This window comes from Balaenoptera borealis (genome assembly GCF_965194805.1).
Source record: "Balaenoptera borealis genome assembly, chromosome: 21".
Taxonomy (NCBI): domain Eukaryota; kingdom Metazoa; phylum Chordata; class Mammalia; order Artiodactyla; family Balaenopteridae; genus Balaenoptera; species Balaenoptera borealis.
Window position 1 is genome coordinate 16234013 of NC_138880.1, and position 14399 is coordinate 16248411.

At 43.3% G+C, this 14399-nt stretch overlaps 1 protein-coding gene across 10 annotated transcripts in view; it reads right to left on the reverse strand.

Moving 5' to 3' along the window:
• DLC1 (DLC1 Rho GTPase activating protein) overlaps positions 1-14399 on the reverse strand; it is a 404379-nt gene that overhangs the window by 38441 nt on the left and 351539 nt on the right. The window contains exon 1 of one of the 10 annotated variants that reach the window (XM_082374920.1): positions 6006-6422. The exons of 7 other annotated variants lie outside the window; for them this stretch is intronic. In XM_082374920.1, coding sequence (XP_082231046.1) covers positions 6006-6042 — 37 coding nt within the window. In that variant the 5' untranslated portion in view covers positions 6043-6422. Of the gene's footprint in view, positions 1-5828; positions 6423-14399 lie in introns of those variants that run through there. 2 more of the 10 variants (XM_082374917.1, XM_082374908.1) reach the window with 2 other exon arrangements.

Sequence of the window (14399 nt, forward strand, 5' to 3'; positions counted from 1 at the left end):
CCGTTTTGTTTACACATGGGGGCAGGAAGGGGTCTGAAGTTCCATTCAACTCACATATGACCTTGGACTAGTCATTGAACTTCCAGGCAACTCAGCTGCCCCCAGTAGGGAAGAGGCAATGTTTTTCCAGGCTGCCATTGCAAAGTTCTGGAATTTCACATGGAATGACTTTTACAAATGCATAAGCACAATACAAGATCCCTTTTTGGTGCCACACAGTTTGAAAAAGGGAGTTGTGAGGAGATGTCCTTTTATGAGTTGATGATTTCTCCAAACTCAGGAGGGCAGGTAAAGATGATTTCAGAATTTCTGCATCTTCTATCTACTTCGTCACCTGAGTGTGACAACGGGCATAGCAAGGCTGGACTGCACCTCCCAGGTCCCTTCCTCTCTGGCTTCCTAAGTGCTGCAGCCTGGGAAATGCTACAAACTCAGGGTGTGGAAAACTTTTGTCCCTCAGACATCCTCTAGAGACTCCTGCAAGGAGGAGGAAGGCGCCTTTCTGTCGAGCTGCAGGAAGCAGCCTCCAGCCCTCTCCACAGGACACTCAGAGGTGGGGCAGGGAAGAGAACAAAATGTGGATGGGAGGTGTCAAAGGCATCTGAGGACTCCACGCACTGACCTCAGCCTTCAGTTCGCCTTTGATTTTTCTCCTGGGGGTGGGAGCGGGTAAGACGTGAGAAGGCCATCAAGTTGAGGTATGTGTGGACAGAAAAGGAGCTTACTTTCCACTATGAAACTCACTCTAGTAGCAGCATTTTAAAAAACAAGGATGAAGGATCAGAGAGAATGATTCCCATTGTGTGTTGGCTTGACTTTAGTGAGGAATAATATTTTACCTTTTGGTGCCCAAGAACATTATTTCCTGGTAGGTAAGCCTTTTCAAGATGCCACTCAAAATGTTTTCAGTGACGTCTGGGAGAAAACTTTCCCTTAGAAATATTATTTTGGAATACTTTCACTGCAGAAAGCACTGTTCAGTACAGTCAATAGGGACTAGAAAATGGTATCCCAACCCCCTTCCCCAAATATTAAAGACAGAGGCTCGAGTTCTCCATTCATGAGGCCCCTGAGACAGGATGCAGAAACCACTCACTTGTCAACCTGGGACCCTAACATTACAGCTCTCTACCTACCAGCACAAGCCCCCTAGGAAACTGCAAAGTAATTGCAAGGTTCTATTTGGACACCAAATATTGTTTCCTCAATTGAATCAACTCCTGCCAAATATATGTCCATAACTGGAATCTACAACCACACACACCTGGATGAAATCCTAGCTATCATGTACAGTAGGTGATCTCAGGAAAGGTATTTAACTCCCCTGAGCCTCAGATTCCTCATCTGTAAAATGGGAATAATTATATCTACTTTGTGAGGTTGCCGTGAAGATTACATGTGACAATGAAAGCAAACTTCACAATGAATTTTAGCTTCTATAATGTTATTACTATTCTGTCAAAAGTCTGTGGATTTTTAATAAAAATTAAAAAGGAGTATCCACACTAGAGAAGGATGACTATTGTTTATGAGACTATAAAATATATATATATATGTGTGTGTGTATATCTATCTATATATATATATGGGCTAAAAACTCAAGACTTTCTTCCTACCCATTGTTAATTATGATGGCAAGAAGGGAATAGCTAGTGAAAAAAATGTTAAGACACAGTAGACCTAATTAAAGAAGCCCCAGCAGGACTACACCCTACTTATCGTTGATCATGATAATCCTTAACAACAACACAGGCTCCCACAAGGAAAAGTGCAAATAGACAGGAAGAGCCTTTCTCAGCTGGGAATCTTACCCCTTTTACATTAATTAGATTTCTGACTAATTTGAGGTGACAAGAAAACACCACTGATTGTACTCACTCCAGCCATCCATTCCTATAAAACATATTTTAACCCTACAGCACTGTCCTTCTTAAAAGAGTAAGAATTACCCTCAAGTCCCGGAACTCCTCCCTACACAATGGCCACACAATCAGATACACAGACAGTTGTGAAAATCCACTGCAGAAAAGCATTTTCCTCCTAATTTCACAGCCATGGAAAAGAGGCACTTGGGACTGTGCTTTTTAGGACACAGTGTTGGATATTTACACTTTATGGTTGAGTACAAGTTCTCCCTGACCACCAGCAACGAGGACAATTTTTGATGTCTTGAATGCTGTATAGATTACTCCTTTGTGTTGTAGCCCCACAATATCAAAGTAAGTATCTTAGAGGTAAACCCAGCTAAAATGAGCAGTCAGAGAAACTCAGAGAAATGACTAAGTTTAGAAATAAAATTCTCTCTCCTCCACTGGATTCCACCTCATATAATTCTAAGCATTAGACTAAGCCAACTTTAAAAATGAAAATCAGCCTTCTCCCCAGGTCTGCTTTATAATTTCAACAGGCTTGGCATGACGTGAGCCTCCCTGCCAGTTGCACCATGGGCCAGCTTGTGCTATAATGTTCTAAAGCACGGAGAATTTGGTCTTCAGCGATTTGGCAATGTCCAGGGAGGAAGGGGAAACATCTGAAGTTATTTTTACTTTTGCAAGTCCTCTGGTTGTACAGGGTGAATGCTAGGGTGGGTCAAGTATTGTCTGGAACCTTCAGGGTCTTTTTTTTTTTTTTTTTTTTTTGCATGGCCTCATTTCCGTCTTCCTGTTGCTAGGAAGGAGAGCTAAGCATGAGAAACGCGTGTTTACAATACTGGACCATCCTGTCTAGCACAAGGCTCTCTTCAGAAAAGTACAATTCACTTCACCCACTGTACTTTGGATGCCCCCACTCTTCTGAACCAAATCACCCTCCCCTGAATATTTTCAAATTGCATATTTACCCACCTAAGTCATAAAAATACCACTCTCATTTGAACGTTGCATCATGGCTTAAAATCTCCATGGGGACACCAAGGGAAACCCAAGTACTTATTTTTGTATTTAAAACCACCTCTTGGAATCCCACCAAGCTTCTGATTGCAAGGCATCTCACTGGGGCCTCCCATACCTTCTTTAAAGCCCCACACTAGTTTTACAAGGAAGAGTTTAAGTACCATCTACATTTTTCACCCACTTCACAGTGATAAATTGTTTAATCATAACATGCTTTTCTATTAATCTGGTATATTTTCCAGAAGCAACCAAACATCCCCCTTTAATGTAAAAACGCCCTTAAACTTTGCTTGGTCTTTGGTTTTTGAACTACAATATAGAACAATGACAAAATAAAGAAAAAAAGGCTTTAGTTTTAAAGGGGCATCCGGTCTCTCAGAACCTTTGCTCCAGAACTATAGGAAAATCCTTTGATTAGTCCAGTGTATTAAAACTTGGAACACCGCCTTCACTTAGCCATAGTTAATTGCTTAACAGTTTAACATTTTCATTCTTTAAGGAGGTAAATGGTGTTTCTCATAAGATCCACAATTAGGAAGTTAAGACGTAAGTAAGTCACTGAAATGACGTTTCTCATCCACTCTAGGGAAAGATCAGGTTGGAAGCTACTTAATCTCATTCTGCGGAAACCAAGTCAGCCCCCTTTCTTGAGCTTCCAGTAAGTTTGGTGTAAGGCAGCGGTCCCCAACCTTTTTGGCACCAGGGACCGGTTTCGTGGAAGGCAATTTTTCCACAGACCGGGGTGGGGGGATGGTTCCGGCAGTAATGCGAGTGATGCGGAGCGACGGGCGGCAGCAGATGAAGCTTCGCTCACTCCCCAGCCGCTCACCTCCTGCTGTGCGGGCAGGTTCCTAACAGGCCACAGACCGGTATGGGTCCGCGGGCCCGGGGTTGCGGCCTCCTGGTGTAAGGTGGCTTGAAATAAAATAAAATCTGTTTTTGTCAAAAGCAAACTTTTAGAAACACCTGGGAGAGAAAGTCTGCTGTGCTTCATTTTAAACTCTGAACAGTAGTGCTAATGAAAAAAATATGCACCTAGGATTGGACCACGCTGTAAATCTGGCAGGCCACAATAAAAATTAATACACGCAATCGCCAACATCTTCTCAGAAAACGTCTCCAAATAACGTCTGAACGCACATCTGCTAACTATTTGACACTCATTTCCCAGGACTTTAGTTCTATTAGGGGGGTTGTTGACTTATGGGGCACCCCTCGGACCATCTGCTGCAGTCTGCAAGCCAAGATGGCACTGGGTGCCTCCATTAATTCCACACTTATGCTCGGCAAATTATCTCTGCGGAGGACCAGCCTGCAGTCCAGATGGATGCTGAATTAGTCAACCTCTTGGAGCTGCTGATAGATTTACATCCAGAGTTCTGCTGGGCTATTATTTTCCCTCATCCCTTCAGCAAACAGAGTTTTGCAAAAAAAAAAAAATGTAATTTGAGACTCAGTATTCTGCCTTCTCCATAGCTGTGATTTTTTTCCATCCAAGTGCGTCATATATTCCGCCCTCACGCATCTTTGCATAACGGATGGCTCTGCCTGGACTGCATTCCTCCATCTCACCGGCAATCACTGAGGCAGCTTCTGAATCCTAAGAATGTACCCATTTGCTAACCAGGTTGAGTGTAAAATGACTCAGTCAACGCAAGCATGAAGAAAGGTTTTCTTCTCCACAGTACAGACTAATGACTATATGCAGGGGTTTACTTCTACACTAATTAGCATAAATTGGGTACTGAACATCAGTCCCAGACACTGGGCTAAGCCCTTGTATTAGCTCGTTTGATCCTCAGCACCTCCCCACGCAGTAAACACAGTTATTACCCCCATGTTGCAGATGAAGGAGGTACAGAGAGGTCCTGTCAATTCCCAGATTCGCCCAGCAAGCAAGCTGCAGACCCAGGATTCCCACTCCGCCGGCCTCACTCCGGGCTCGCTCTGACTCCCCTAGAGACAGGGGCTGTGCGCTGGGAAGTAGCGCGGAGACAGTAAGTTACACGTGGCGGCGTCGGTTTGCCGTGGCCAGAGGTGTAACTCCTCCCGAAGGATCAAAGGCTCGGCCCGCGACGTTGGAGGTGGGGACAGGGACACAGAGGGGGGCAGGGGTCCAAAAGGCCGTCGCCTCGCTACGGAAAAAGCCGGATCGAGCGGTGCGCTTCCTTCCTTTCGCCGGCCCCGGGACTCTCGGCGCGCGGGCGCCTCCTCCGGAGCCAAGGGCGTGGGCGTCTCCATGGGGCATTTTAGGAAACCCAATCCAACGCCCCAGCACGTGAAGGCATAGCCTTCCAGCAGGCGCCCCACATGTTGGACTGGCTAAACACCTCCAACACTCTCCAGGGGCCGGCAGCCACCAAAGCGAGACTTTCCTGGCTAAGCCTGAGTTATTTTCCAGCATCTAAAATACTTGAACAAAGACGGCTGGAAATTAAAACAATTTTTTGGTGAATTTACTTTAAAGTAGTTAAAAAAAAAAAAACTTTCCAAGGGTCACTACGGTCTAAATATCCCTAAATAAGATTCTCAAGGGAGTCAACGCTGATTTTGGACTTGTATGGTGAAGGACAGCAAGTACCGAGCCCGGAATGGTCCTCGAAGGGAGGAGAGTAGAAAGAAGGTCGCGCCGCGACCCTCAGAGCCAGAGGCCGCCGCCTGGGATTTAGAATAAGAATAGAAGGGCCGCCAGCGCGGCTGGGCAGAAAGCCAACGGGTCCTGCGACCCCGGACCGGCCCTTCGCCCCCAGCCCGGCCTGCTCCCCAAGCCCGGGCGGGAAGTTATTGTGGGTTTCACTTCATCAGTCACGGTCGCCTTCCAGCCCGCAGCCCTTCCCGGAGCCCACCGGGCGCGCCGGCCCGCGGCCCCCAGGGGTCATTACCCGAGATTAAGACCTCCCTCTCCGAATTACGACCCTTGTTTTCCCCACACTCCACCTCCTCCACTCCAAGAAACTCGAGCGACTCGGTTCCGAGACTCCTCGGAAAGCGCTGCAAAAGCACAGAACGTCAGGCACCGACTTGACAAGGCAGGGTGACATTTCCTCCGCGGCGGGTCCCCTCCGCAGCTGGCTCTTGCGGCCGGCCTGACGGCAAGGCACAAGTCTAGCTTACGTGTTAGGATCATGGTGTCCGGCTTCTCTCTGCACATCAAGTGCGGCGGGGGACGGCGGGCGCGCAGTGGGGAAATCGAGGCAGCCCCACGCAGCTTGGCTCCGGCGCCCGGACCCACGGCGGCACCCGAGACGCGCGACCCAGCGGTCCTCAGCGCATCCTTACTCGCCACTCCGGAAAGAACTTGGTGTCTGCCCGAGATCGAAAAGGGAGAGCGCTCAGGGAGCTGGGCGAGAAGCCCGGGAGCGCTGGCTTCCCGGGAGTTCGGCCATGGCCAGGAGCAGAGCGAAGCACCCTCGCACGAGCCGCTGGAGAGCTCTGCCTCCCGCGTAGCCAGCCGGCCGCGCCCTCCTGCAGCGCCCACCCCTGAGTGGAGGGACCAGGCCCTGCGCCTCGCCTCCTCCCCGCTACCAGGGTAGCCAGCAGCGGCCTCTCGCAGGCTTCAGGCCCCACCCCGCTCTCCCGGCCCCGCCCCACCTCGAGCTCAGACACCTCCCCTCCCCTCCTCCCCGCGGCCCGGCTTGCCCGCCGCCGCCTCAGGCAGTCCCCTGGCCCCGCCCCTCCTAGCTCCGCCCCGCCCCGCTCCTCCTCCGCCAGGGGCTGGAATGCTTTCCTCCGGCCTGCAAGTCTGCAGGGGGAAGCCCCTAAAATTCTCCAACTATTGGCCTTGGGGCCAAAGACAAAGGCTGGACCCAGGAGGCGTTTACTTGCTGGGGAGGTCTGGGCTCCACGCTGGGACACCGCGCACTTTCCCCCTCATCTTTTTCTTGGTAGCTTTGCACACTTTTTTTTTTTTTACCTCTGTTATTCTGCCTTTCATCCTGATGGGAACCGCATAAATTCCTGGGAACGGAGGCGAAGTGGGGAGGTAGGGGTGAATCAGTGTTTCGTCATGTGTAAAATGGGGAGAAGAGTACCTGTCCCTGGGACATTCATCATTCGTTGCTAAGGTGCACAGGGGTACAGAGCAAATGTAAATAACTGACACTGTGGTAGAGAGGGACAACTTATACTCAGCACGTGCTGACTCTGCAGTGTGCAGTCAGAACCAGTGTTTGCCAAACCAAGGCCCTTGGGCCACAACCCAGTGCAGCTCCTGGAACTGGTAGAGTGGACCCTAGACTGCAGAATTAGAATCTCTGATGTTGAGAATCTGCATTTTTTACAAGCCCTCAGGTGATTCTGGTGCACTGTAATTTGAGGACCCCTGATATATAAGGAAGCCTCATTTTAAAAGATCACAACTGACTATAATCTTTGTAAGATTTTTAAAAACTCAGACCAGGATTGCATGAAAATTTCCTTTGGGGCTAATTGATGCTTTCTGCCTATTACCACTGCGCAAAGAAAACTACTAACCTAAACTCATTCATTCAACAAATATATCTAGAGCATTTATTTACCATGTGCCAAACACTGTTCTAGGCTCCGGAGATATAGCAGGGAGCAAAAAATATAAACATCCCTTCCCTTCTGGAGTTTACTTCCTAGTGGGGAAGATGCACAATAAACAAAATAAATAAGTGAAATATATATAGTGTCTTAGATGGAGATATATATAGGGGAGGGGATATGGAAGCTTGGAGCAGAGTCTGTTTTTAAGTGGGGTTAAATACAAATGGGAGAATTTAGTCTCTTGATTATAGTTTAAAATGTATTGATTTCATAGCTGTGTCTTAGTTGACATACACAAGACTCTTTTTCACCCCATTTTTTCAAAAACAAAATAAAAACACTCATTTCACCACTGACTTCCTAACTTACGCAAACCAGAATTGGGCTCTGAAGAGTGGCATCTCTGGAGGGCGAGGGGCTCCTTTACTTAACAGGTATTTCCAGGGCTTTTACCTACTTAGAACTGCTGGGGACACCAAAATAAGCAAGGGCAGGCCCACCTCTGCCTGCTCAGAGTTTAATCTGCTGAGGAAGCAACAGGGGCTTATGAAAAAGAGGTGCTGTGAGGGCCCCAGGAAGTGGGGACCTGACCTGGCCCAGGAAGACAAGAAGAGGGAGCTTCCCTCTGAAATTTGGGAGCTGGAGGAACTGTTGAAACACCCACAGTTGCCAGCAAGGGGGAATGTAATTCAGGGGATACTGGAAAAGTAAAGGCAAGAACTTTCAATTCCCTGCATGACTGTGTTGAGGAGTTTTAAAAATCCTTAACAGCAATAAACAGTGAGAAGCCACTGTAAAGGAAGAAGGCATTTCAGGATCAGATTTGCATTTTGAAATCTTCATTCAGGCTGCAGTGCGTACTTCGAATTTAGGAAATAGGAGTATACCACCTAAACTTCTCTTATACACTAACTTCCCTTATTTATTAACAATCCAAACCTCAAAGTTATAGATATTCTAAGCATCTCCTCCAAAGCATATCAATTCTCAGAATAAATTCTTAATATTTATTATTAGCTGGGTGAAGTTGTGTTTTAAGTGAATTGGGTTTCTAGGAGTCTGTGCAATCTTGATGTACCACCTGCCACTAAGTATTCATCTTTCCAGAATAAAACCTGCTCATCTTTTTGTCTCTTCTTGTTCAAGCCTCATTCCCTTTTCCTTGATCACTGACGTTGTCTCCTCTGGATCTTCTCTCATTTCATTCCCTCTCTCTGGAGGTTTGTGTGATATGGATTGCTCATCACCTAGTAATAATAATTCCCGGCACATTTTCCTTGGTGATGCATTGGTCTGCATTTGACCTCCCCTGAATCTCATCATTTTCTTCCATTCTTTGGTTTATTGACACAGCCTGTGACCTGGGCCAAATCCCAAATCTTATTTTTTAAATTCTTACTCCTGTTAGAAATGGACATGCTACATTTTGAAAACTTCTACACTTGTAGAATATGGTTGAAAGCAGGCCTTTTGGAACAGGCCACTTACCAGCTGTGTGATGAACATATTATTTAGCCTCCCAAACTTCGGTTTCTTCATCTTTGAAAAAAGAGGTTTAAACAGTGCGTATCTCATGAGGTGTTTAATGAGGATTGAAAAAGCTCATGCACATTAGTGCTTAGCACATAATAAGCACTCGACAAGGCTAGACATTATTATTATATATTACTAAGTGCGCACATCAAACTAAGCCATGCAATCAGTATTTAACTAATCATCCAGGAGAAGATGAAAACAAAACAAGACCTTGACTTCAACCTTTGTGAATCTGAGGAGCCTTTACAAACTGGGGGAAGGAAGAAGTGAAAAGTCATTAAGAGTTAAACAAACAGTGGTCCCTTCCAGATGAAAGAGGGTCCCCAGGACAGCGCAGAGTCCTTCCTCTCCATTTAACCTTCAACTCATCACCCATGGTTTCATTTGTCTGTCATTGGAAGATGCCATTAGACTGGGTTTGTTAGCTGATGCATGACATGAGATTTGGGTATTGAAACACTGGACTGTAAGAGGCAGAGATTAATGTAGCACATTTCCCAGCCCGCAGTATATATGGTCTTCTGATACCCCTTCAATACATGAGAATAAAAAGCCGTCACAAATTACACCAAGTTTTGTTGCTACTGTTGTTGCTGCTGTTAAGTATTTGCTCTCAACGGAGGTTAAAACAAACAACAGAAAAAGATTTGACATGAGGACCTGCGCTGCTGCTGTTCACTTCCTGCCATGCTCTTCTCAGTTGAAGCATCAGTTTCAGAAAGCTATTCACAAGGATAGCTGTGCCCTGTCATCTACACGGATGTTTCCACATTCAAGTGTTGTATTACCAAGGCCACAAAAATCACAGAGCGCACTCCTAAGCTGCATGACAGAAGGCTGAGTGGCTAAGTGGGCTACTCTCTGGTTCCTACTCTATTTTAATGATTACTATTAGATATCATTGATATTGTCCAAGGGCATTTGTCCTCTTGCATTTTTTCCCACATTTTTTCCATTAAAAAAAAAAGGAATAAAACTTAGGTGTCTACAGGCACTCAGGCAGGTAATGCTGGTGAGGGAAGCAAGTCACAGTGGGATGGTGAAAAGTGAGGAACCCAGAACCCCTCCAAGAAGCAGTGCCACTCAGGCTCACTTGGTTCTTGGCTGTGTTAACACAGCAACCCATTGTTCTGGGTTTAGAGATTGTTTTTCAAGAGCCCATAGATTTCTAAATTTTTATACCACACATCCCAGTTTTTAGATGCTGGCACTAATTAAAAAAAAATTGAAACACATGCCAAGTAATTTCAACTTTGGGCTTCATTTAGCCCTGGGGCAACTAGTTTAAACTCTACTCTAGTGATAGGAGCCAAGCAATCTCTTTGGAAATTTATTTCTCTCCCACAGGAACTAAAAGACTCTGATGCTTGGAAAATGTTGTAATATAATTTGTGTTCAATGGAGCATTGTGAAATGAGTGCGGAAAATAGTTTTTTATTTGTAATATTCAAAGGAAATATGACAAATAGTAGAAAGTTGTTAAAATAATTTGTAAACAGTATCCAATTCAGAGAAATAATTAAATTTGAAATTTAATGGTTGTCCTTAAAACATTCATTTATGGTTAAGCTTCCATGAACCAAGTCTGGGTTCTTTCCCCACCGTCTACCCTGGTATTTATTTAGTCTTTTCAAAAATATTTGAAACCCAGATGCCAGGGGTGTAGGATGGTGAAAGAGGAGAAAAAGCAAGGGTTTAGGAGGTGAGATAAATTAGCCTTCTTTTAATTTTACCTAGAATAGCTCTCTTATTCAGTCAGACTTTTTTTGACTACATCTTTTGAACAAGTGAAGTTTAAAATATGGGGAAGGTTAACTTAATCTGTCAGTGATAGTTTTAGTTCAGAGCGGGGAGTCCCTTGTTCCTGCATAAATGTGATATAAATCTACTTTCTGAATAATCACTTAAGCCCCAAATATGATCTAGCCTGGCACAGAACTTTTATCATTCAACAACAATTTATTAAACCTTAGAAAGGCAGTGTGCTGATGAAACAAAATTGAACAGGAATAAATAAGTCCTGGGATGTCATGTAGAGCATAGTAACTATAGTTAATAACACCGTATTGCATATTTGAAAGTTGCTAAGAGGGTAGATCTTAAAAGTTCTAACCATAAGAAAAAAAATTTTTGCAATGATGTGTGGTGATGGATGTTAATTAGACTTATTCTAGACTTACTGTGGTGATCATTTTGCAATATATACATATATTGAATCATTACGTTTTATATCTGAAACTAATATAATGTTATATGTCAATTATATCTCAATTAAAAAAAAACTTCAGCAAATGACAAAAAAAAAAGAATGTAAAAAGAGGGCTTGGAGAAGAAAGCTCTTAGGTAGAAAGTAGAAATAGATACAGTTCTGTCATAGTTCACTGGTGGGTTGGACATAATCCTGATTTGGTAAATCAGTGGGCATGCTTTCCTGAGATAATTACAATATTTACAGTAGAATCTCCTTTGAAAGGCTATTTCATTTAATAGCTTAGATAGCTGATCAGCCCAAGGCCTCACAGCTCAAAATGGCAGAGAAGGGACCCCGGGACACCTAGTCAGAGCCTCTGCCACCCCCAACTGCCATCTGAGCTTCACCGAGGACTGCTCTGATTCTTTCAAGTGGCCTCTGACAACACAAATATCAGGCCAGAGAAAACTAAAAATCGCGATCCTTTTTGAATCCACAAAAGAAACTGGGCTACTTTCCCACTGAATTAGCCAATTTTAATGGCATGCTTTTGATTCTTTGTTTATTCTGACATTAACCTCAATTGTACAGTTTTCTTTTTTTGAGTCTGTAGCAAATAATTTATTGAAAGCTGAGGATGGACAACATTATTTTATAAGAACTAATAATATTTAATATTTTGCTTTCTTATTATTTAACTTTTATGATTATAAAATATTTATTGTTAAAAAGTTTAGGAAATAGGAAAAGTATAAAGAAAAAAACAAGACTCATAATCACACTACCAGAGACAACTGCAGATGATTTACATTTTTATGTCTCTCTTCTCAGTCTGTTTTTTTAAAAATAAATAAATAAATACAATTATTTATTTATTTATTTATTTTTGGCTGCGTTGGGTCTTCGTTGCTGTGCACGGGCTTTCTCTAGTTGTGGCGAGCGGGGGCTGCTCTTTGTTGCGGTACGCGGGCTTCTCATTGCAGTGGCTTTTTTCTCGTTGTGGAGCAGGGGCTCTAGGCACGTGGGCTTCAGTAGTTGTGGCATGCAGGCTCAGTAGTTGTGGCTCGTGGGCTCTAGAGCGCAGGCTCAGTAGCTGTGGCGCACGGGCTTAGTTGTTCCAGTGGCATGTGGGATCTTCCCGGACCAGGGCTCGAACCCGTGTCCCCTGCATTGGTAGGAGGATTCTTAACCACTGTGCCACCAGGGAAGCCCTCAGTCCGTTTTTTAGGACAGATACTTTATTGTACAGCATTGGGATCATAGAATATATTGTTTGTAATATTTTATTGCACTTAAAATATTGCTGTATTGAAGAATAGAGCTTTTTATAGTTGCTTCATATTCCTTCTTATGGATACGCAACAAATAAGTTAAATGTTGAACTTTAAATTTTTCACCATTTTTCCTTTAGTGAACATCCTTGTATAATAAATTTTAAAGAGCAAGAATGGTAATTTCCGGGACTTCCCTGGTGGCGCAGTGGTTAAGAATCCGCCTGCCAATGCAGGGGACACGGGTTCAAGCCCTGTTCCAGGAAGATCCCACATGCCGCGGAGCAACTAAGCCTGTGCACCACAACTACTGAGCCCGCGTGCCACAACTACTGAAGCCCGTGCGCCACAAGTACTGAAGCCCGCGTGCCTAGAGCCCGTGCTCTGCAGCAAGAGAAGCCACCACAATGAGAAGCCTGTGCAACGCAACAAAGAGTAGCGCCCGCTCACTGCAACTAGAGAAAGCCTGCATGCAACAATGAAGACCCAACACAGCCAAAAATAAATAAATTTTTAAAAGAAATTAAAAAGACAGAATGAAAATTTCCTTAGGCAAATTCACTTACTTTGAATTAAGAGGTCAAAGGGTATTAGGACATTTGATATATATCTCTGAACTAGAAAGTATGTACCTATTTTACATTTTTACCAGTGTTTGTACCTATTTCTCTTCATGTTAAGTATTGCCAGCATTATAATTTCCATTTCTATTGCTAATTTAATAACCAAAAATATATTATCTCATTATTGTTTAAGTCTATATTTGTTTGAACACTAAATGGGATAAATTTTTTATTGTAGTAAAACATATATAACAAAATTTATTTTAACCATTTTTATGTGTACATTTCAATGGCATTAAGTACATTTATATCGTTGTGTAGCTATCACCACTAACCATCTCCAAAACTTTTTCATCTTCCCCAGCTGAAGTTCTGTTTCTATTTAATAATAATTCCCCATTCTTCTCTTCCCCAGTCCCTGGTAACCACTGTTCTACTTGCTGTCTCTAGGAATTTAACTATTCTATGTACCTCATATAACTGGAATCATACAGTATTTGTCCTTTTGTGTCCATTCCTTTTGTTATACTGGTTGAGTATATTCATATTTATTAACCAGTGGTAATTTTAGGATTTGCCTATTTAATCTCATAGCTTTTTCTTGATGAAGCATTTTGTCTTTTCTTAGCAATATTAACCATTTGTCATTTATTATAAAAATATTTTTACTAGTTTGTTATCTGCCTTTTAAGCTTGTTTATTTATGATACTAAAAAATTAACAAGATTCAAACAAAATTCAAAGATCTTATTTGTTTTTTTTAATGATTAACTCGGTAGTTTTCTCTATGTGGTTTGAAGCCAAAAATGCTAAGACACAAAATCAATTTGCAAAACAAGGTCACTTAACAGGTAGGATTTCCTGCTTTAGTTATAGGTTTCATTATTTACTCAAAGAAACATTCTAGGTGTCTTATTTGATTTTTCTATCTACTCTAGCATCACGTACAGGTGCCGTATATAGAGTAAGGCCTCCATAAAGATTGCAAAAGGCTGGCAGGGTCAGTGTAAAAGTTGGAGACCTAGGGGCATTGAGTTTCCATAGTTTTGAAAATCTGTGTGAAATCACTCATGAATTTGTTTTTACTAAGGAGATGTTTTGTGTTCACTTGAGTTGTAATGTGTTGCTTTTCTTCATAGCAGATTGGGTCCTAAAATAAAAATACTATGGCATGGGTTTGGGCAACTGCCTGAAAAATAAAAACAATTCTTTTTCTCAGCTGCTAATACAGCATGTTGGCCATTATAGTGTTATTTCTGGAAACCCCTACACAGCTCCAGATCATCAACTTACTTTAATGGCCAACAGGAGAATGAAGCTGCAGTAAGTTGTCAAGCTTGGCTTTTCATGAATAACTAACTCAGTCAATTATCTCTCATGGATTCAGCTGAATTAAGCTGTACTGGGGGGAACTGCAAGGCACCAAATTAGACATTTT